General features: G+C 43.7%; 1 protein-coding gene across 2 annotated transcripts in view; it reads left to right on the top strand.

Moving 5' to 3' along the window:
• Positions 1–2,335: 2,335 nt before the first annotated feature.
• KDM1A (lysine demethylase 1A) overlaps positions 2,336–24,568 on the top strand; it is a 36,851-nt gene continuing 14,618 nt past the window's right edge. The window contains exons 1-5 of one of the 2 annotated variants that reach the window (XM_064731845.1): positions 2,338–2,650; positions 5,232–5,397; positions 10,106–10,165; positions 22,176–22,309; positions 23,881–23,959. In XM_064731845.1, the coding sequence (XP_064587915.1) occupies positions 2,366–2,650; positions 5,232–5,397; positions 10,106–10,165; positions 22,176–22,309; positions 23,881–23,959 (724 nt within the window). In that variant the 5' untranslated portion in view covers positions 2,338–2,365. Of the gene's footprint in view, positions 2,651–5,231; positions 5,398–10,105; positions 10,166–22,175; positions 22,310–23,880; positions 23,960–24,568 lie in introns of both variants that reach the window. The other variant, XM_064731844.1, reaches the window with a different exon arrangement.

Genomic DNA, 24,568 nt, shown 5'->3' on the forward strand with positions numbered 1-24,568 from the left:
GCTGAGGATGCATACCATGTCTTCCTTGAAAATGAGAATTATTATTTAGTAGCATTACAGTAGGATTAGGCTGCTCCTATTGCCCCAGGGCTGCTGGGGGTATGGAAGGGAGAAGAGAATATTACAGAGAATCAGAATGGGACCCACACATTTGAGAAAATTGCCAATTCTCTCATGTTCTCCCTTTTTCCACATCTCAGATCCTCCATTTCTGTTGTACTTTGCCTAGATTTCCTGTGCATATGGAAGTGTCCAGTTGCTCAGCCAGTGTATTAAAGCCACACTTGGATTCTGAGGGGGCTTATTCTCCGTTTCATTGAGGGTTTCTCATTAATATCAATCCAGCTGAAATAGTAGCTGAACTTATTCTTCATCATTGTTCTTCTATATAAAAATTCCTACATATAAAAAGCCCAGGAAACAGTTTGCCCACATCAGTTACTGAAGAAAAAAGTGGGTAAACATGGAAATGGCTTCAGCATTGATTATCTCAGACTTTTCTGATGAAAAATAGGATTATATTTACTTTTGTTGAAGTAAAAATAAAAGTAAGATATAAGTTTGCATGTGCATACAAACGTTTTAACCAGTGTGAATATACAAACTCCATATAAAAATCAGATTTTCTATCTGTAGTAAATTAAAAAGTTCTGCTCAGCTCTGTACAAAGAGAGGAGTCATCAAAGCAAATTGTCATTGTTTAACATGTCACAATATCCTCATCTATTTTATTGTTAGCTTACATTTGTTTTTCTGATCATAGGGAAAAATGCCTTATAAGATGATGGGCACAATGATGTCTTGGGTGAAACAAGATGTTGCTGAAAGCCCTTTGTATGCCTTATTCTAATTGTGTTTATACCCCAGCAAATATGGAGCTTAGCTATAGATACAGATTTAGGAGACAGTTTTACAAATCTGGAGAGCCTATATTTGTCATGTGAACTGTATTTAATAAAAGGCCCTCAAAAATAAAAGCATTAACTTGAATCTGTCAATTCAGAAGGATAAAAAAGTGTGTCAAGTTTTGAATGAGCTGATGGCTGGTGCAAAGCTATGGGAAACAAGTGTACTCTGAGGAAATAATTTGTGTAAAAATTCTATGCAAAAGCAGAGATGTCTCCCCACAGAGATGTTGGAGCCCCTGTGCTCTGGCTGGGAGAGCTGGGGGTGTTCACTGGAGGAGGCTCCAGGGAGACCTTGGAGCCCTTTCCAGGACATAAAAGGGCTGCAAGAGAGCTGAGAGGGACTTTGGACAAGAGCTTGGAGTGACAGACAGGGAGGGATGGCTTTAAGCTGAAGGAAGGTAGATTTAGATCCGATATTAGGAAGAAATTCTTTACTGAGGGACAACTGGCCAGGGCTTGGTCTGGTGGAAGGTGTCCTTGCTCATGCTCTAAGATGACTTTTAAGGTCCCTTCCAATCCAAACCATTCTGTGATAAACGTCTGTCTTTCAAAGCGTTTCAAGGATCTCCATTTGTACACACAGGGCTGTTATGGCCATAGGGCTCCTGCCTGCTCTGGGTCCCGCTGCTGTGTACGCGGGGCGGGCGCGCAGGCTGGGGAGCGGCGGCAAGGCCGTGTGTGCTGCTGGGTTTGTGATGGCCGGGGCCGATGTGCCAGCCCTGTGCCCGCTCAGTGCCAGCCCTGTGCCCCTTCAGGCTCCGCGGGAGCGATGTGCCAGCCCTGTGCCCCTTCAGGCTCCGCGGGAGGGATGTGCGAGCCCTGTGCCCTCTCAGTGCCAGGCCTGTGCCCCTTCAGGCTCCGCGGGAGGGATGTGAGAGCCCTGTGCCCCTTCAGGCTCCGCGGGAGCGATGTGCGAGCCCTGTGCCACTTCAGGCTCCGTGGGAGGGATGTGCCAGCCCTGTGCCCGTTCAGGTTCTTCTGGAGAGGTGTGCCAGCCCTGTACCTGTTCAGTGCCAGCCCTGTGCCCGTTCAGGCTCCTCAGGGCCGATGTGCAAGCCCTGTACCTGTTCAGGCTCCGCGGGAGCGATGTGCCAGCCCTGGGTCCGCTCAGGCTCCCCGGGAGCGATGTGCGAGCCCTATGCCCGTTCAGTGCCAGCCCAGTGCCCGTTCAGGCTCCGCGGGAGCGATGTGCCAGCCCCGAGCCCGCTCAGTGCCAGCCCCGAGCCCGCTCAGTGCCAGCCCCATGCCCGTTTATGCTCCCCGGGCCCACCTCAGGCCCCGGAGCGGAGGCGGCTCCGCGGGCGGGGCGCGGCTGCCAGGCCGACCCCTGAGCTGCAGGGGGCGCTGTGGCGCAGGGCCCGCCCGCGGAGCTGCAGCGCCCCCTGCTGCCGGCGGGCCCGGATGTGACGTTGGGCCGGGGCCGCAGCCCCGCGCGGCTCCTTTGTGCGGCGGGGGCGATGCTGGCGGGCGGCAAGAAGGGCGCGGAGGCGGCGGCGGGCGGCGAGGCCGGGCCGGAGGCGCCGGTGCCCCCGCCCGCCGCCGCCGGGGCGCTGGGCTCCTCTTCGGATAGCGGCGGGGCATCGGAGCGCACGCCCCGCAAGAAGGAGCCGCCGCGGGCCTCGCCGCCGGGCGGTGTGTCCGAGCCCTCGGCCGTCGGGGCCGCCCCTGCGCCCGGCGCCGAAACCACCGGCATCGCCGAGACCCCCGAGGGCCGCAGGACCAGCCGCCGCAAGCGAGCCAAAGTAGGTGTGGGGCGGCCCGGTTGTGGGCCCCGCCGGCGCCTCGTGCGCGACGTGCTCGGGCCGGCAGGGGCGTCCTGGGCCCGGCCCTGCCCGGCCGGTCCTTCCCGGGGCGTCCCGGTCCGGTCCCGCTCCCCTGGCCCTTCCTCGGGGCGGCCCGGCCCTGCCCGGGGCTCAGCACGGGCCCGGGCCCTGCCGAAGGGGCGGGTGGCATGCCCGGGACCGAGGGCTCCGGTGTTGTGAGTGTAAAAGACACGCGGGCGTGCAGGGAGCCACACTGGCTTAAGATTAAGATCAGGATCCCCTGTTGTAGCTCATTTTCGTGGGCTCGTGCCCTGTCATAAAGGAGAGCTTCCTGCAGCTGTTTAGGAACTTTCTGCGGTTTCTGAGCGGATACCGAGCAGTAAAAACACCCCAAATCCACGGCAGGGTATTGGGGCGCTCGGGAGTTTGTATTTTATCAGCAAATTCTTCTGTTGCTGTGTGTATGGATGCAGCAGCTCCAGGCTGGTGTGCAGGGGCAGATGCTGGTTTTGCAGGGATGGCCGTGCTCAGTCCATTGTTCCTCACCTTCCCTCCGCTGGTGTTGGAGAGCTGAGTCAAGGCTGTGTAAGGGTGAAATTTAACAATGAAATCTAACAGCTGTGAAATATCTTCAATAGTTTGGGTCTGTAGTATGTAATTCTCATCTGTTGTTCTGACTAAATTAGTACATTACCTTTTTTTTTGTGAAACTTTTTTTCAGAAGATTGATCTTGAATGTGCCCTGGGTCAGGGTGTTTGACATGGAAGCTGAAATTACTTTTTGGAACTGTTTTGTCCTGTGGCATTGAATGTGGCTCTTCAGAGCCATTGTGTGATGTAATGACTGAACTGCTCCTTCACACATAGCAGCTGCTGGGTTGGTCAGTCTGGTGCATCTTTTAAATCAAAATAAGGTGGATGTAGACTGGATATAAGGAAGGCATTTTTTGCAGTGAGGGTGTTGAGACCCTCAGGTTGCTCAGAGGAGCTGTGGCTGCCTCATTCCTGGAAGTGTTCATGGAAGTGTTGGACAGGGCTTGTGAAAGGTGTCCCTGCCCATGGCAGAGTGGGTGGGATGAGATGGATTTGAATGTCCCTTCCAGTCCACACCATTCTGTGATCTTCAGAGGCAGCATTCCTTGTTTATCGTGCTGTGATAACTAGTAGGAATTAGTGCTCACTGTGGGTTGTGTGTTTGTGGTGTTTATTTGCACTGACAGTGCCCATCTGCAAGGGTTGTTTGTCTCTTGTGGCACCATCTGTCCCTTTGAGCACTCCAGCATGAGGTCACCTTCCCGTGAGTGTTTGTAGTTGGGGAGGGTATCTAGGTTAAAAACAAATCTAGGGAAAAGCTTAAGGTTTTTTATGGAACTTGATTGTTCTTCAGAAGTTGTAGAAGCTGAAAGGGAATGGGAGATTTCACAGGGCCTGTGGACAGAAGGAGCTGTGCCTTCATTACCCCTGGTGATGTATGGATGGGCTGAGTGGTCACTGTTATTGCTTCAGAGTGGGAGTTCTCAGGAGGTCCTGGAGGTGCAAAACACCTGAAATATGCTGGGCATTGTGGAATGTAAATATTTAAAAGACAGCATATAATGGATTATATTAGTATCTTGAAGAATCCAGGGTTTCCTGTACATAGGCCTCCCAAAGCTACTTTGAATTGTGCCCATTATTGCTCTTTTTTAGTGGCTGAACTTGGACTATGAAAGATTTTTTTCTTTTGGTGAGGAATCCAGAGTTGTTTTTGTCATTTCCTGACATGTTGGATGTTGGGGGACCACTAGCTGCTTTCTTTTTATTTTTCCCATGGCTGCATATTGAGAAGTGCTTTTTTCCTTTACAATCAGTAGGGAAATTCACTAGCAATATACAGAACTTTCTTATTTTGGATTAAAGCTTGGTTGACTAAGCAGTATGAGATGCAGCCCTCCCAAACTAGTTCTTGGAGTTCCTTCAAGTTCAAGTGAGTCTTTTTGGCTGGTAATTTTATCTAATTTTACTGGGGAGCAGTAACAGAACAATACATATGGCAATAAAGATTGGGGAGGATGAGGGGAAGGGGAGTTTCTTGTGTTGAGCCACAAGTGTGACCATTCTGGAGAGGAAGCAGCTGTGAGCCTCTGTACCAGGACAAGATTCCCAGGAAGCAGGAGACCATACAGGGCACAGTGGGATTTCTGCAGGAAATCTTGTGTGTGCTTCTGGTCATCTGTGCTTAGCAGATGAAATTCAGGTTTGAACACATGGAGTGGACACAGAGGCTGCTTTTCATCCCTTGGCAGGGGTGTGAAGCAAGGGAAGAAATCCAGGGAGGTTAAATGATAATATAACACACATAAACTGGGCTTGATGAAAGCTCCTACTACAGGGTGCTGAAGGAGGCAAAAACATTTGGAACTTTTTTAAGCTTTGTTGCATTTTACAACATGTTATCTGCAATAAGAGTCTGCATAAGGTAACTCAAGGCTTTTCTTTAAACTGGAAGCAATTTTGGTAGTTGCAGCATTAATGTTACAGGCATCTTCAGTGTGTTCATGTTCTGTTGTGCTTTTCACAGGTCGAGTACAGAGAGATGGATGAGAGCCTTGCAAACCTGTCAGAAGATGAGTATTACTCTGAAGAAGAGAGAAATGCTAAAGCTGAGAAAGAGAAGAAACTACCCCCACCACCTCCACCAGCTCCTGCAGAAGAAGAGAATGAAAGTGAGCCAGAGGAGCCATCTGGTGAGTACAGAGAGACCTTCTCTGAAACCATTTAGCTGATTTGTTAACAGAAATTAGGTAGGGCTGGGTGTGGCATCATGAATCCCATGTCTGGTTTCAATCTGGTTTTGAATAATTGTTCTACAGTGTTTTATTTGCTGGCCCCATATGTGGAAGGAGGGGAGAAATGCAGAACAGGCTGGTAAAGATAGGAATATGCATTCATGTAAGTCCAAATGAAGCCAAACCTCTTGTGCTAGATTCTCATGATCCTTTAGACTTGTCTTTGGAAGTTTATTGACCAGAACAGCCTCTCTGGCTCTGCTGCCACACCTGCTTGGGTATGGACATTCGTTTATTCCTCAGAGAGAAAAGACCCTGGGTTTAGGGGGGTTTGTTATGCAGAAGAACAGATTTAAACTACTGTGATTCCTGTGGCTTTAAACTATGACTCTAATCTTAAATTCTAGTTGGATACTGTTTGCTTAAATGTCAGTATTCAGTGCTTTCCTTATTAGCTTAGAGAGAGCTTCCCTTTACATTGAGATGTTTTTTGGTCAGTCTTGTTCAGGAGGCAGCTTTTGAAATTTGTGGCAGTAGCTGTACCCTATTTTTTACACAATGAGTGGGGTCTGTTGGTATTACCCAGCTGCTGGAAGGTGATGCTTTTGCAAAGTTCAGAGTCAAGAGATTTCATGAGATAATGTGTATAGTTGGTGTTAGACAGGAGCTGAAATCTAACAGCTGAATCTTTGCAGGTTCATCACTGATGTGAGTCACTTTTAGTTTTCAGTTACCTTAATTTTCTTTCTGGCTGGCAGGTTTGAGAACATAGACTGATATTGGCTTGGGGATACCTACCTTCAGTCAGGAAAAATATGAAAAGCTGTGGGTGTGTTTTATCTCTTATAATTTGCCATTGTAACCTCTCCTTGTTGCAGCTCTTGGCTCCTGCCTTGATACAGGAGTACTGTAGCTCATATGCTTGACTGAAATACTTGCAGTGATAAAAATCCTGCCACCCCAATGTAGCAAAAGTGGAATTTTAATAGGTATAATTAAGCAAATATTTTAAGCTTTCTGTTTAATTTAGCCTAGATATTCTATTTAATCCTTGAGGCCTAATATTAATATACTTTTTATTTCTCTCAGATTCCATTTTGTGCCTTTAAGAATGATTATTGAAATCAGTTTGAGGCATAATCAGTGAGGTACAGTGGAACAGGTTTTGTCCCATGAAGGAAGGAACATGGAAGATGAGCAGTGATGATGATGCTGTTCTATACACACAGCAGCCTGTTGGACAGTTATTTTACAAACACTGTGTTTAGCCATCCAAGTACAATCAATTTTCAAACAGGCTGTATCTAGCTGCCTAGAAATGAGTAGATTTCAGGTCATCATATCATTTTTCTATTCTTAGAAATTCTGTGAATATGCATGAAGCAATAAAGTAGAAAGAAGACAGATTTCAAGCTGTCATTCCAGAGCTAGTCTTGCTGTAATTTTAGAGGTTTCTGAGGCTATCTATGTTTCTGGATCTCTCTATTTTTGTCTTTATTAATGTAGGTGTCAAGAACATCAGGCCATCTCATGCTGGCTGTTAAAAGTGCATTGAAATTTCTAATTCAGCCACACTTTAGAAGGAGGAGGCAGCATGGAGTCTGCTGTGTATAAAAGCAGTGTTCATAATTGAGGTTTTCTCTCTCTGTAACTTTGAAGGAAAAATGGAAGTGTTCAATAAGAAATACTGAATTGGACAGTAATACTAGTGGAGGATTGCATACTGAAAATCTAGGGAAATTTTAGTTAGCATGGGTATTTTAATTTATTCTCATTGCAGACCTTAAAACATTCATTTCTGTGTTTAAAGCCTGTAAAATGCAGATAATGCAGTAGAAGCATGAAGTTGTCACATTACAGCTTTTGAGCTGGAAAGCCTGATTGTGCAGCTTAAAAATGTCCTGGTGCTGGTGTCTGGTATTTCATTAGCCTGTCCCCACAGACAGCTTACAGGGAAGGGAATATTAAATGTCACACTAAGGTGACAGCACAGTGCTGGTCTTCCTTGAGAAGGTTCCATTCGTGTGTTCAGCTGTGGGGAATTCCAGGTGTTCTGGCTGTTACAGGGTGGATTTGCAAGATATGCTGCAAGTTATTGCAGAGCAGTTTTAAAAGGTGTGACACTATTTCATGGTAAAGAGAATTTTCTTAGAGTATCTCTCCTTTTTTCTCTTCAGGAATATTGTCTAATAGCAAAAAGCTTCCAAACTCCCTTTCAGTGCTGACTGATGACATTTGTGTTCTTGTTTGCCTCCTTTTAGAATCAAGGAGCTCACTTCTTTTGGATTTTTGTTTTTGTTTTTCCTCACCAAATTGGATTTTCATTTTTAGAACTACAGAAGATTTTCTTTACTAGCTCCTGGCCTTTTAGTGTTGTCAGTATTCTTACTTTGTGGTATTTTTAGGTGCTGTTTTCCAAGGAACTGAATAATCAAGATTAAGATCAAGGGAATGGTCAAACTTAGTGGTGCTTTGTCTCTTTATGTTATCTGACTTGTCTGTTTTCCTAAATACATTCAGTACTCTGTGATACTCATATCCAGCTATTGTTAATTTTGAGACAGTAGAAAATTATTTGAAGTAAATTCCCTTCTGGACCTTCTTCCTCATTGCTTTTCAGCTCATAGTTTGTTTTTCTGTTGCCTTGAGGCCTGGAGCAGATTCTGCTCTCACACATGTTCTGTTGAGCTGCAGGAGTTTGGTGGTAGCAGGGATCAGTGCTTTGCTTGCTGTTGGTTCCTTTTCAGTCTTTATTCCAGGGAAGGAGAGGCAATCTTCACTAGCAGGCCTTGTTTCCACACTTCTCTGCTCAGACTGAGCAGCATTTTTAGAATTGTGTCCAAGCAATCAGTAATAGTGATGAGAAGAGGAAGATTCTGATTTCTTTCTGTAATAAGCTGAGAGCAATTTTTCCCCTCTGCTCATTGTCAGTGTTAATTCAGGGCTTGTGAATGCCATAGACTGAAGTCAGAGTCTGTTTAATTTCTTAGCTTGTGGAAGGCACAGGTGAAACTCTTATTGCAAACTCTTAATGGCCTGTTCTTGACTGTAAATATTCATGTTTCAATTGTGTTAGTGTCTCTCAGAATGGAAGCAAGTCTTGAGGTGTTCCCTGCAAAATAAAATACTTGCAATGCAGATCAAGTAAAGAGTTACATCCTGCTGTTGCAGATATGTTTATTCACAGAATCATAACTCGGGTCTTGTGAGGCCTTTCAAAATACAATTATTTGTCACAGTCTCTCTGTGAGTTTTTATTTCCCTGCTGGCAGACTGATTTTATGCAAGTACTAACTATGGCTCCTCTGCTGTACTGAGGGAGAATGTCTGTCTTGTTTCAGTTCCTATTTTGTTTTATTTGCAGATGTTTGATGCTGTGACATTCTAGTTTAATCCAGTTTAGCACAGTATGGAAACATTTGTTTAACTTTCTATGTCTCACTTTAGGGGTTAAATCTGTAGTTCAGATTAAATTCTTCTCAGTTAGTGTATCCCCTAAGAGCCTTAAGTTACAGTTTGGAAAAATTGGCCATCCAGAGTCTGAATTAGAGTATTAACAATTGTGTGTTTAGCCTCAGGTTAGACCTTGCTCTTGCCTGTTTGGAGATCACACCTGAGCAGTTGTGCTCTAGGAAGCAGCTGCTCATTGCAGTGCCCGCTGCAGGCTGTGTCAGTGCATGTTGGTTTGGACTTGCTGCCTGTTGAAGTGTGTGGTGTGAAGGACCTTGGTACAGCAGGAGCCATCTCTGGGCTGTGCCTCGGCTTCCTGGGCTCTGCAGGTGATGGGAGTTGAGGCAGAATTCTGGTGCTGGAAGGGGATTGCTCATGAGCTCACCCAGAGCCAGTGCCTCCTGTGAGGGGAGCGGTGTGTGAGGCGTGCAAGCTTTGTTCCTGCAGGCACTGCAGTGTTCCCATCTCTCTTCTCAGCGTGCTCTGTTCCTGCTTGTGTTGCAGTCCTGTTAGGACTTGGATGCAGGCTGAGGCAATTCTGAGACTTCTTCAGATGTGTGTGCTTAGCCTTTCCTCATGTTTCCACCACTGGGAATGTTGAAAGACTGATGTCTTTCAGTGCTGGGTATTGATCACATCACTGATCAATGGTATGATGTGTATTTGGCTTCAGAGACAATCTTGGTGTGTTAGAACACTGATGGTGTATCCAGGGTGAAGCCAAATGAGTGATCTGAGCCTTTCAAGAATTGTTCCAGCATCAAGCTTAAAGGAAGGATTTATGGGGGAAAAATAGGGTCTCCTATTTTTGAACATAAGAGGCTTTTCAAAAATGCTTCAAACTATCTCCTTGGGATATGGGGAGACTTGGGAGCACCAAAGGCAAGATTATCAAATTCTTAGGGTTTGAGATCCATAGAATCTGATGGTGTCCATCTGCCAGATCATAAGTATTTAGCCACCAGGAATGCTGCATATGGTGTACTTCTTTATTTCCCATAAAATCTGATGTAAAGCGTTCCAGTAACCTGGATAACACTTTAGAACATAATTTTTTTATGCCCTGAACCTAGATTCCAGAAAATGGGATTCTCAGAAAACGGGTTTAGTTAGTTGGTGAAATTTAATACCTAAAACGCCAACTGCCGGGCCTTTATGTCCAGTATGGTTTAATTTATGGAGTAAGGTCCCTGAGTTCTCCTCTTTCCTTCCACAGGGCAAGCAGGAGGACTTCAAGACGACAGTTCTGGAGGGTATGGAGACGGCCAAGCATCAGGTGAGGGTGGCGTTTGATGCTTGCCACTGAGTAGCCAGGTTAGGGATCGATGCTTGCAAGCGCGCATGGGTGTGGTGGTCCCCGACCGAGCAGGAGGTGCAGGACTTGTGTTCCCACCTGTTTCAGAGTGTGGGCTGTTCAGATTGCAGTTGAGGGCTGTAACAATTATGGAAAAGGGTGCTAGCTAAGCTGTGCTGAAATGCCTCAGGCCGATCTCTCATCCCTCCACTCCTCTCCATGTTCAGAGGAGTCTAAACATAAAATAAACTGGTTCTTACCTAGCCAGGCTGTGCCACCTGGATTGCCACAGAGAGCTTTAGAACAGTGTGCCCTTTTTTCTAATCTGCTGAAGAAACAGCACAGAATACCTCCTTTTTGCTCCTTTCTTTTTGTCTTTTGAAAGGGTTTGTGTTTGACCTGTGTGCCAGCACTTAGCCCAGGACATTGCCAGCTGGGCACACTCACAGTGTGCTGTCACTGGACTGGACTGTGGATTGCATTCTCCATTTGGCCTTGGTGCTGCTGCTGGCAGTACTCACTCACTGCTTCATTCACAGGATTGCTGTCTTTACTCCTGAGTACTCAGAGTGCTACTTAAAATCTTCCTCCAACTCTGCTGCTTTTGCTCTCACTTCAGGATTAGGGCTTTAGACAAGAGTCAAAGGCTACAGAACCTATTCTGTACCTCCAAGTTGCTCTTTTTGATACTCAAGAAACTCATCTAAGAGTGCATCCTTTGCTGTTGTAAGTAAGGGAGCCAAATACTGTTATGGATGTTATTTCTTGCATGGAGCTGCTGGCTATTGTGGCTCATGGGCTTAAGGATGCCTTGCCTATTTCATTTTTAGGTAGGCATTGGCTGATTGGAAATTCTGCATATTTTATGCTGAGAGTATGCTCTAACTGTCCAATTCGACAGCCAAAATCCTTTCATTGAGTGTGTTCATCTGCAGATGTTTTAGTAAGTCTTTAAATGAGCAGCATCCCTCAGGATTTCTTCTCTGGGCAAGGCTGTACTCAAAACTTCAGTCAGTTAGTTGCTAGTGCTGAATGTCAGGAATTGCCAAGTGTGTGTGTGCAAATGTGTGTGAAGAGGAGCTGATAATCCAGTCTAGGCAGAACCTTTCCAAGAAGAAACATGTAATTTTGAACTGTAATGTGCAGCTTTCCTGAAATACAAGCAGTAAGGGTGGGAAATGGGTTTTAGTCAGCCTGTAATCCAAATCCATTTAGATTTGAGCTGTGTAGTTGCAGAAGTAAATTCAAGGACATTTATTTCTTAGATCTTGCAGTGATTGGCCAAATAAAAATGCTTATCTTTGCTATTAATAGCTATGCTTTTCCTAAATTCTTGTATGGAACGCTCTTGTGGGTCATTTTATTAGGTTTTTCCCCCTGAATACCTGTGCACATCTGTAGCTACTCTGTTTCTCTAGTTTTAAAGTTTGGGTATTGCCATCAAAGGTATTTCACCTTAAAAGCCCCCCAGCTCAACCCACCTTGGAAGTTCTTTTCCAAACTCTTAATAGCACCATGATCTCTGGCTGCTCAATTTGAAGAAATAAATCCCACAGCTTTTCAAGACACTGCCAATTTGCCTTAAATCCACACATCTGAGACTTTGCTGGTGTTTGATGACTGCAGGGATTTTTAGCAGCTGCCTGGAGAAGCACACTTCTGTTAGCACAAACCCCAAGAGTCAGGGAGCCAGGTTCAGCATTTTAGCTCTGTGAAAATTGAGCTTTTTGCTAGCACTGGAGCATCTAGAGCCTTAATTAAGATTGTTAGCATTAATGAAGCCTCAGAGAATTGGTAACTGGATTGATTTCCAGTTCTACAGAATTGATAGCTGAGCATGTGCATTCCTGCACTGATGTTGGAGGGACAGCAGAAGGGCTGGGCTGTGCTTGTTGCTGGAGAAACTGAAGTCATAGTAGAGCTGTGGGTTTCTATTCCACAGCTGAATATTAGTGTAGGAAACATTGTCCTGTGGTTAATTTTATTTTACTTACAGTGCTCTGTAGCTTCTCTTACTAATTTCTTCTTGTTGCAAAATTTGTGTCAATGATGGCAGTTTTCTCTACCTTGAGTCATCACACAGATCTTTTGATCTTTACTTGTGAATGAATTTTTGGTTGTGTTTTGCGGAGAAAAGAAGAAACCTCACAACTTGTAAAAGTTGTAAAGCCCGGTATGCTTTATTACGACGCGCGCCGGACGCAAGACTCTCCAAAAGGGCATGCGTACCCCTGAAGATTTCAGACCTCTTTTTATCTCCCTTCTAAATGCATATGCATACAGTTTCACAATAAGTTCATACATATTCATCTTGCATGACACTTAGCACTAATTCTTCCTTATCGGAGGAATTCCTAGGTCGGGGGCAGATTGACCTCGTGGTTTTTCTGTTTTTCTTTCTCTGTCTCTTCGCTGTCTCTGGAACGCGGCCTCTCCTTCAGCTTTAGCTCCACAGACCTTTTACCTCTCCTAGACACTTTACCTAGTTCAGGATGGATATTCTGTCTCATTCCCCCCTTTCCTAGGAAATAAGTAAATTCTTTTACTTAAGGAAAATTTCTACGACAATAAGTGTCTTTTAGCGCTTTACCATGTACATTTGACAAAGAGGTTAGTACAGCTATTCGTTGTAGCATTCTCCAGTTCCAAATTAACAATGTAATAGATAATCTTAAGCTTATCTCAACTAATATTAGTAAAACTAGAATAGGGTGGCACAACTTATCAAAGATTCCATTTGCAGTTGGTGATCACCCAAAGATCACATCTCACCAGTGATTATCCGTATTTTATTCTTTGTAGAACTCTGGTTATTTCTTTTGTACCATGTTGGACAGTAATTAAGGTTTTCTTTCCACTTTCTCGGATTTCTTTCAAGACTTCTAATAGGTCTTGGTGCTTAATTAATTGTTTTACCAATGTAAGGTTCACCCCGATAGGGGTAGGTGGTAGTCTGTGATACATTGTGTAATTGGCTGTAATCAGCTGGTGGGATGTTACTGGTACCAAATACAAAAAATCACACTCAATAATCTTAACAAAATTACAAATACAAATACAGAGATTAGAATGGTTTCTACTAAACAGAATAACATCATTGCTATTAATTTGTACAGCAGCACAAACAGTTCTCAAACATGCACCTTTTTCCAGTATATACGAGCACAGTTTTCTGGTCAGTGACTGGATGAATTTCAAAGTGACAAATACTCTGTTCAGTGTCCAAACACATCCTGGGCATTAGCAGTATTGCTTTCACAAATGAATCTCATTTGTTCTCTAGTAATGCAGGATTCTAAGTTTACTACCTGCCACTTTTCATTCATCTTTTTGTGCCCACACTCTATGTTCTGAAGGATAGAGTGTTGTTTCTTCATGGTTTAATCTTAGGGCAATGATGGGATGGATAACATAAACAGTGGCATTACATATGGTAAGCACAAAGGCAGTGGCCACATTAGAAATAGGATCATAGGTGAAATTCACCATAATCCACCAGGATTAAAACTTCCTTTCAAAATCAATTGCATTTATCTCATTCAATTTTCTGAATTTCAGCTGGAAAATTACCTTCACCCTTTTCCTATATGATCAGAGCTGCTGTTGCTTGTATCTATAACTGTGCTTGTATACAACTGAAAGCTAAAGACACATTATCTTGAACTATACTAAGTGCTTCTACTATCAATTTGTGGTCTTGGTCTCCGGCCTGTTCATTCTTCTTTACTTTGGCAGTACTTTTGAAATCTGTCACTGGCTAGTTCCTAATGCCAGTAGAGATTACTATAAAGGCTGCTTCAATTTTGTTAGGCTACCTGCTGCAGCAGCCAGTTTATTCATCAGTATTTCTGAATCAATTCTATTTAAAACTCTTAATCTTGTCCCTAATACGCCAGTTAGATGTTTGTTATGGGGAACAGGAACTGCTTTCTGTCCATGATCATCCCTCCCTGCCAGAGGGATGTGCTGGGCTCATACTACAAATTCAGACACACTTCACAAGTGTATCTGACAGAGGTTTAGGTCATACTTGAGACAGATGTTTGTTCTGAAATGTAGAGACTTCAGGGAATTTTAACTTCTCTCTCTCTCTCCAAAGCACCTGATTTCTCAGATGTGTGGCAAGCAGGAATGTCTCTCCTGGTCACTCACCTTGCCCTTAGCTAAGATCAAGCTGTGGACTGTGTTCAGGGCAGAAGATAATGGAGGGGAAATCTTGAGAGAAGAGCCTAAATTCATTGCCTACAGGCTGTATCAGGGTGAAATTACACCAACTGTCTGATTCACTTAGGTCATCACAGACTTCCTGGTGTTCATATACACCAGGGGAGGTTCAGACACTAATTACATCTGGTCTCTCATAAGCCATCTTTTTGATGACTAAGCACTTTACTTTGATTTCTTCGCTTCAGATTCCTTGAAGTGTTCACAGCTCCTGTTCTTGCTATTCTTACTCTTCACATACTTGATTCTCGTGGATTACTACAGTAGATATGTTTAATATAAACTTTCTTTATCTCAAAAGGTTTTCCTATGGATCCAGTATACTGATTAAATGCCAGGGACCAAGGCCATTCAGCATTGCTTTGGGTAGAGGTACTCTCTAGTTCTAAAACTTCAGTTATAATTCCATACAAAACAATTCTGTACACTAAAGTATGAGCTACTCTCGACCGCAATATACTCATTTTGCCCGAATAAGTTTTAGTCTCAGTTCATTGTCTCTTGGTGTCACTCTTGAAGGGGCTTCTGGGCCTTCTTCACCCGAGAGTGATGGATCCAGCATTCTGCTCCTTGATTTTGATTGCAGTGAAGGTGGTGAGAGGTACTTGCAGTGGTCTCTCTCACTGTGGTTCCGAAGTCTTCTCTGTAAGAGACTTAACATATACATCAACCCCAGGCTATCCAACTCTCTGCTCCGAGTTCCAGCCACAAGTTTCTCAATTACTCTGAGCTGTTTGCTTAATGCCACCATGTAAGTGGACATTCTGGACATTCCTCTTGTATTCTATTGTCTTCTATAAGGCATTCCAAAAGGATTCAGCATTCTTTTAGCTCAAAAGGTTTAGTTTGAATTTGCAATAGTGCTAGTGGAAGAGCTTCTTGCCCCAGTCTTACGATTTGCTGCTTAATCAAATGATTCATTCTCTCCCCCTGGCCGCTTGATTGGGGGCAGTATGGGGTGTGAAGTTCTTAATCTATGCCCAGATGGCTACTAATCTGTTGCACTATTTTGGAAATGAAAGGTGATTCTTTATCTGAGGATATTGTGGCTGGAACTCTGAAGCGTGGTATTATCTCTTGTAAAAATGATCTGGTCACCTCTTGAGCTTTGACAGTTCTGGTGGGGAATGTTTCTGGCCACCCTGAAAATGTATCTATTAATACTAGTAAATACTGATACTCCCCTTTCCTTGGGAGTTCTGAAAAGTTGATTTGCCACTGCTATACAGGCCCATGGCCTCTCCCAGTCTGACTAAGTTTTGGCCCGGGGGTATTTTGAGGTTAGTCTGGAGGCAAGGATCACATTATCAGCTCACCTGAGTGATAGTGGCATATAGATTCCTGACAATGATACAACAGTCCTTTCAATCAGATGTGTGTTCTAGAAAGCCTGTGGGAATTACTACTTCAAAGTCAACACTTCATTCCAGTGCACTCTGTATCACTCGCAGCCTTGGTCATTTTGAGAAAGGAGCCACACTCTATAAAAGGCTTTAAGTAATTAGGCCCTAGTGTGTTTTCTAGTGCTCTTCTTTCACTAGTAACCACGAAAATGGGAGGGGATTACTAGCTCTCTTTCAATGGTAGCCCACCCCTTGCAGTTGTACGTCTCTTTTGATTAGTATTATTGTATTATGGCTTACCTTCGAGGAAAATCTGTACCTCACCCTTTGCTGCTTTCTTTGCCTCTCCATCTGCTAGCTCATTTCTTTCTTCTAATTTTAAGCTCACTGTCTGGTGTGCCTTAATATGCTTTTTCAGGTAGCCGAACTGCTTCTAGCAGCTGGATTGTCTCTTCTTTTCTTGTGAGGTCAGCAGTCCCCTCTCCTTCTAGATGGCTCTCTCTCTGCAGGTAGTCACTGTGAACTTTGCAATGTCGCTTTCTTGTCAGTGAACCAGGTCTCTGCATCGTCCGGAGGAGTGTCCTTTAAGTCTGGGCGGCTGGAGTAGGTAGCTTCAGTGGTCTCTAGGCAATCATGGTGTACTGCTTCTCCTTGATTCTACTGAGAAAAGAAGCTGGGTTGACAATATTAGTCACCACTATCTCTCTATCATCTTGCTCTACCATGATGGCCTGGTATTTCAGAAACTTCTCTGGTGAAAAGCTAGTGGCCACCCTTTACTTCTAGTACTGCAGACACTGTGTGGGACACTAGCACAGTCATTTTTGTCCCAGGGTAAACTTGTGTGCCTCTTGAATGTTCAGCACAACTGCTGCTACAGCTCTGAGGCAACCTGGCTATCCTTTGGCTGTTGCATCTAGTTGCTTAGAGAGGTAAGCAACTGCCCTCCGGTATGGACCCAAGTCCTGAGCCAATATTCCCAGAGCAATTCCTTGCATGGAAAAATAGAAAGAATGCTTTACTTACATCTGGAAGTTTCAAAGCTGGAGCCGACATGAGGGGACTCTCTAGCTGGCGAAAGGCCCGTGTGGTGTCTCTTGTCCACTGGAGATCTCAGTTCCCATTGGCAATAAGAGCATAGAGGGGTCTGGAGAACAGTCCACAATTATGAACCCACAGCTGGCACTACCCTGCCATGCCTAAGAAGGTTTGGAGTTCTTTCGTTGTCTGGGGTTCAGGGTTTGGCATAGGGCTTCCCTGCCTTAAAGTCTGCTGCTCAGCACTCACTTCTTACTCCAGGTAGATTACCTTCTGTTTCACTACCTGTGCCTTTTTCTTTGAGACTCTGCATCCTTGGAGTCTTAGGAAATTCAAAAGGCTTACTGTCCAGGCTTCTCTTGTTTCTCTCGTCCGAGTGGCTACTAGAAGATCATCCACGTACTGCAACAGCCTCCTTTCCTCTTGTGGAGCTTCCTGGGACTCTGGGTCCTTGCAAGCTGTTCTCCAATCGGAGTGGAGAATTTTGAAGCTTTCAGGCACATGGACTGTGTGAGCTTGTGTTTGAATGCAAAAATGTTCTGGCTGGCTTCATGGATAGGGAGGCAAAAGAAGGCATCTCTTAGGCCTAAAACAGTGAACTAGGTTAGCTCAGGTGTTAAACAAGTTAGTAAGGTCTATGGATTTGCTACCACAGGGTACAAATTCTGTGTTATCTTATTGACAGCTCTTAATCTAGTACTACCAGTTATTGGACTGATTCTTTCTTTACCTTCCTTTTGAGGGTACTACTCAGTTCTCACTGGTTGTGTTCTTTCATTAAGCTTGATGGGGGAGCATCCCATGGGGGAGCATCTTTCACTCTCCCTGGTGCAGCAGAGGCCCATACCCTTGAAAACACTTATTTACTTATTTTAATATCTCCTTACTAATGTCTTTCTTAATTTCAGTGTCTGTTAATATTAAGCTTAACATCTTTATATTATTTGCTTCTAGAGTAACTTTTCTCATTTGAGAATGTTTAGCAAATTGAGCGAATTGTACAAAAGCTTTTAGGTACACATAGTACACATGTTACTTTAAAGGTTTGCAAAAGTATGCCTTTTCAGACTGGCCAGTTGTTCATTCCCCACACTACAACATAAACATTCTCTACAGGTACTAAAGCTTTATTTAAAACTGAACACATGACCCTTGTGCTGACAAAAATTCTTCCCTTTTGGGAAGGTTACCTTTACCCCTCCTCCCTTACCTTGGGAGGAAGCCTTTACAAATCATATGTACTCATTTTGCGAACTGTGATTGCTTCGCATTTCAGCGTGATAACCCTTGCCTGATTTCATACGTTGCTATCTTATGCTGCATGCTGAACAACATGTTTGATTTGCTTTCTCTTTGCCTTGTTTTCCTTTTCAGGGGCCAAGACCAGAGAGCAGTCTGATCTCACAGTCTCTTTGTCATTCTGGGTGATTTCTTAAAACAAAAGACATTTCAGCATACAAAAACTATCCCATTTATCTTCCTGTTATAAAACAGTACTAACAGCAATGAAGCACTATAAATCTTTTTATTTTCTGAGCTGCTCTTACTGGCAACCTCCTCCCAATGAGCCCCTCCCAAAAGGGGCTAATTTAGGAACCTGTTTGCTCTGGTCAGTTCTTATTATTTATTTCTCCTTGCCTTATCCTGCTTCTATTCAAACTTTTTTACAGACTTTCACAGTAGTTTCTCAGTTTTCTTCCTATACACACAGCTCCAGGTGGCAGGTATCAGATGTGATTCCCACACACAAGCTCTAAGACCTTAGGTTCTGAATCCGCTTGACCAGAAACCTTTAATTTACACTCGGGGCGTGTACCCTGACACTTATTGGAACAGCAAAACAGCAATACCAGTGTTTCTCATAAACACCGCACTGCAATAATACCTGCACATCCAGCTTTTGCTCACAGGCCATTCCCGTGTTCCCTGGGGAGACAGGGCAGCCAGAGCTGTCCCTGTGCCCAGGGCGCAGCCACTGTCACCTCACACAGCCTGCTAGCCTCTTGATGTACCAAAGGCTCCCCAAAATTGCCCACAAAGGCTGGCTATTCTGTTTATTACAGAGAACTTTAAATCCTTTCAGCAGATTGTTTCCAGTAAAGACTTACTGCAGTACTAACCGAAGTCTCATAAATCTCATAAGTCTCATTAACTAATTCATCTCATTCATCCCTTCTATATAAACTCTGTTTTACAAAATATCAGTCTTTTCTAGTTCTCTTCTTGCACAATCTAATTAAGCACTGTGTCTACTTACACTTGTTTTGCTGCTTTGCAAAAGGGCTGTGCTAGTCACAGCCAAAACTCTGATATACCTGCAGACACAGACACACGCACTCCCCCCCCCCTTATCTCAAATTCACTAGAGCCAAGGCTTGAATTGCTGTGAGGGGGAGAATTCTTGGAATTCCTTTAACTCACTTTATCGAAGTTAAACATAAATCACCGTACTATAGTTCTCCTATGTAAAATGCTACTCTTGTTGCAACAAAATCTTAAAATCTCCACAAACACCACTATACAATCTGAGAATCAAATTACCACAATGCAGCGGAAAAAAAATCACCACACAAAATCACTGGGAAAGGGCTTATTTCTCAAAGTGCTCACTTTTCTCAACACAACACAGCACACCATAATTCGGCATTTACTCAAATCAATTTTCCTGGACACAATCAAAATAACAGCACACAGTCTAGAGATCAAGTCCAAACATCCAAGGCAAAGGAACTCTCTGAGCTCATACTCACGGTTAAAATGTACCAAATCTACACAAATCACTACATTCAAACACGATAAATACCATCACTGACATTCCTCCACTCACTTCTCCGCAGGCACTTCTCTCCTTGCCCCCGCAGCCTGCTGCAGCCGGCGCCTCTGGCCTCACTCGGCTGCTTCAAACACGGGGAGTACTGACCCATCCCCGCACTGTAGGGCACTGTAGATTTACTCTCTTTTATACACCATACACATATCACCTGCACGATCACAAACACAGTGCACTGGCCACACACATTAACCATACAGCAACACAGTGTCCGGACACCACTCACACACGCACAAACAGAAGAAACATACGCGAATTCAGCTCTGCCCTATCAGAATCTGAATTCTAATACACGCATACACGGGTTCACCCGGCTTACCCCCGGAGCCGCTGGCAGTCCTGCTCTATCAGGACGACGAGGCGACGAACCCCGTCTCTAATACAGCCGCTCTATCAGCTGCAGCTAGCTTACCCCGGAGCCGCTGGCAGTCCTGCTCTATCAGGACGATGGAACGAACCCCGTCTCTAATACAGCCGCTCTATCGGCTGATCCCAGACGTCTCTGGGTCGTTAATTCCCTTGTTCTTTCCTTGTTCTTCCCCCCTGGGGCCCCATACATACCGTATTCTCCTCTGCAGGCCAGCGGGTCGTTGTCTGTCCTCGCAGGTGGCAAGTTGAGACAAGCGGAGCCCCACCAGGAAAAAATCCTGGGGCGCGCCTTGGAGGTCCGTCTATCCCCCCTGCCCCCGCGGGGACAGAGAACTCCTGCCTTGGCTCGCCAAAATGTTTTGCGGAGAAAAGAAGAAACCTCACAACTTGTAAAAGTTGTAAAGCCCGGTATGCTTTATTACGACGCGCGCCGGACGCAAGACTCCCCAAAAGGGCATGCGTACCCCTGAAGATTTCAGACCTCCTTTTATCCCCCTTCCAAATGCATATGCATACAGTTTCACAATAAGTTCATACATATTCATCTTGCATGACACTTAGCACTAATTCTTCCTTATCGGAGGAATTCCTAGGTCGGGGGCAGATTGACCTCGTGGTTTTTCTGTTTTTCTTTCTCTGTCTCCTCGCTGTCTCTGGAACGCGGCCTCTCCTTCAGCTTTAGCTCCACAGACCTTTTACCTCTCCTAGACACTTTACCTAATTCAAAATAGATATTCTGTCTCAGTTGTCAGGGGTTTTTTTACGTTGGTTGGTTTTTTTTGTTGTTTGGTTGGTTGGGGGTTTTTTTGGTTTTGGTTTTAGGTTTGGGGGGGGTTGGGTTGTGGGTTGTATTTGTTTGATTGGGTTTTTTGTGTGTTTGTTTTTGATTGGTTTATTTTGAGGGTTTTTGGTTTGGTTGTTAGTTTCACAACCATCTCCTTCCTTGGTTTTTTTCAGCACCTTTGGGAAGTAAAAATGCTTGGAAGTTAAAGGGGGGTGTGGTGGCACCAGAATTAAAAGCAGGGAACTCCTCTCCCTGGTGCAGTGCCATGTACTGCTGTACATGAACTTCAAACTCTTAAATGCTTGTCTTGGTTAGTGTAACACACTGCAAACTTGGATTTACTTTGCTATTTATTGTGATCTTTGAGCAATTCCAGTTTCAGCAAGTGATCTTAATCATCCTGTCTTACTTGTGGGGTTTTTGCCCCTGGGTTGTATTGGGGTCTCTCTTTCTAGATTGAAGGCCCTGTCCTCTGTCCTGATCAAAGTCACTTCTAGGACATGAAGATTTATATTTTCTTGCTGTATTTCACATCTCAGTGCTTTATTTTGCTCGCTGTGCCTGCAGGATTTGCTTTCTGCACTTGTGCTGTGGCACTGGATGCAGCTGGGTCTTAGTTTGTCACTTTTTCTGTGGTGCAGCCTAGCAGAGACTGAGGGAAGCAGGGTGCAGAAATGCAGTTACAGCTCTGCAGTGTGTGAATTGGTAGAAGTGCAGGTTCCTGTATGAATTAAGGCTTTCCATAGAGAAAAGCTCTCCTGGATGGGTTCAGCCTCAGATCTTTTACATGTGGAGCATTTAAAAAGAGCAGTAGGAAATCTGTTATTTGTGGGCAGCACTTGGGGAGGGAGCACAGGAAATGCATAAGTGTGATTGTGTTTCATTGCACTGCCTGCTGTAAATATATCAGATGTAAATGAGAGTTTAGGGTGGGTTCCTCTAGCTGGAGAAGGGCTGGGCAAATTGAGAAGCAGGTGAGAGGGGATGATGCATGCTGTGCTTATATATTACAGATATTTTGGCTTTGAACAGGTCTTAAAAGAGTTTTCTGGTTCTGTTAGAAACTGGAAACCACACAGATTAAGGACAGCATCTAAAATAGTTATATTTTATTGTTCACACATACAATTTGTGTGTGTGTTATATATAATGTATTGATATGTACCCCTGCCACACTTATTTTTTAGACTTTGTTCTTTTGGAGGGTTTTGTTTGCTTGTTTGTTTTATCCTCCTAGCATAGCTTTTTCATTATCTTAGATACCTATCATTCAAAGAACTGTTGACTTGGAAACCTGTACTTCTTGCAGAAGTTAATTAAAGCTATAAATGAAAGCATCCCATGAGATTGGCCCTGTATCATCTCCTTGGCAGTGCCTGTACACTACTTGTGTTTTTATTGTAGGTGTGGAGGGTGCAGCTTTCCAGAGCAGACTTCCCCATGACAGAATGACATCCCAAGAGGCTGCCTGCTTCCCTGACATCATCAGCGGGCCCCAGCAGACTCAGAAGGTGTTTCTGTACATCAGGAACCGCACTGTAAGTTTGTGGTAAAAATATTGGTGAAAAAAGGGCAGGAAATTTGTGTGCTTTGCTAAGAGTTTTTGGTAGTTACCATATCTAGTTGAATTTTTGGTTTTGAGGCAGTGGGGTTTCATTTCTGGCATCCTCTTAAGTTAAGAAAAATGTACTATCCAGTTCTTGCTCTGTGCTGTGAGCAGCATAAAGAATCTGTAGTGTTTTTACAACAGCCAAAACAGGGATCAAGGCTTTCTCCTGTGTTTTTGAAAACTTAAATAATGTTAGAAAAATTATAGTGGGAAAGCAATAAATATTTTGAGAATTGCTGTGTTACCATAGTTAACAGACAAAACACCTTATTCACCACTCAGTTTTTCACAGACTAAAGATGATCAGGAAACATCATGGGGCATTGACCATGGTAACACCCAGTGCTTAATAAGTTTAAGTTATTTCAAATTTATGTGTGGAATAGCATAACTCCTGCTATTCCTGTCATGTTTTCCTCTAACTCAAGTTGTAACTTCTGGGAAGTCATGAGATGTGTAAAAACAGGCCAGAGCATGCCAGAAAGTTTGGAAAACAATTTGCACAAAATAAACAGTGAGTAATCCTTTTACAAATGTGTTGGAAGCAGAAAAGCCTTCCACTGAAACTAGGAAATTACTGGAGAGAGATATTTGCAGGGAAAAGCAGCACTGCTGGGCCTTATTCACTGCAGAGGAACATTCCTGAGCAGGAATCCTGTTTGAGGAAGGCTTGTGAGGGGAACTTTTCCAGCAAGAATGGCAGAGACCATGGAACAGCTGATACAAACCCAGAGCTCAGCAAACTGCAGTGTGCAGCCTCCTTATCAGTCATTTGCCTCAAATAGCCTCCCAAATTATAAAGAAAATATTTCTTAACCATTCCTATTCATTATAGTTGTAAGATTTCCACTTTAATTTGGTATCTGTGAGGAACTGTGAAGCTCAGTAATGCAACTCTAGGGAAATATCCAAATAAATGACTAATTATGGAAGGCAAAATGGAGTGGAAATGCTGTGTATCACCTAGTAAAATTATTTATTTACTCCTGTGCTACAAAGTAAGAGTTCTGTTGGGAAAACAGGTCTTTTCTAGCATGAATTGACCTACTAACATATCACAGACAATTCTTCCTGCTCAGTTTTTGACCTGTAAATGTCCTGTAAATGTGCTTTTTTGTGTATATGTGGCCAGTGTAGTCTATGGTTGTGTCTTACATTGGTGAAGATGGATTGGATCATTAAATATTGAGATAAATAAACTTTATAACATCATAAGTACTGCTGTAGCTTTGAGGAAAACATGAAATCTGATACCAAAAAGACAATCACAGATCTTTGTGCTACTTTGGTGTATTTCCACTTATTTGAAATGGTGTGAGAATTTCAAACAGAGTTCCTTAAGGAACACTGGAGGGTGAAGTTCAGTGTGGCTTGGATATTCCTGCCAAAATTTAATTCATTAGGGGGTTTCATGTCCTGACAGTATTTGGTAGCAAACATGGGGCTGGAAAACACCTCTTGTATTGTTTAATGTGATTTGTTGTGTTTGTTTAAATCCAGCTGCAGCTCTGGTTGGATAACCCAAAGATTCAGCTGACATTTGAAGCAACTATCCAACAATTAGAAGCACCTTATAATAGTAAGTCATTTTTTCATTGCCAAAATGAAATCATACTGGATGAATCATTGCTGTTTTCTTTCACTTTTGTTTGAGGAAAAGCTGCTTCAGATGTTTGAGTCCTTTGTTAGTGGAGCTCCATGAGTGGTCATGTACAGACTGGGATATTGGTTCAGATTTAGTAGAGTTCATTGTCTGGTAAAGAAATACCACTAGCAGGATTCATAAAAGCTGCTGAAAAATGGATTATTACAGTAGGGTTAATTCGTGTGCAGCTTTTAGGGTTTGCTACAGCTTCTTGGTGGTTTTTCAGATGTAAAACATTATTAATGGTTTGTTCAGCTGTAAAACATTATTAATCATGGTTTTTGGGAGGATTTTTCAAGACTTAAGCAGACTGGATGTGATGCAAGAAGGCAGTAAAAGAGTGAGGAGTTACTGCTTGCAAATGGAGACCATTCCACACTGCTCAGACAAAATCCCAATAAACTGGAAAAAAGTGGATGGTAGCTATAAAAAAATAATTGAAGAGGAAAATAGTGCTGAAATGAATGCAAATATCCTGTCAAGGATTGCAAAATAGGGATTTATTGTGCTTTTAAAAATAAAAATGAGAATTCAGTGCTGCAG

This window comes from Zonotrichia leucophrys, chromosome 23, assembly GCF_028769735.1.
Source record: "Zonotrichia leucophrys gambelii isolate GWCS_2022_RI chromosome 23, RI_Zleu_2.0, whole genome shotgun sequence".
Lineage (NCBI taxonomy): Eukaryota > Metazoa > Chordata > Aves > Passeriformes > Passerellidae > Zonotrichia > Zonotrichia leucophrys.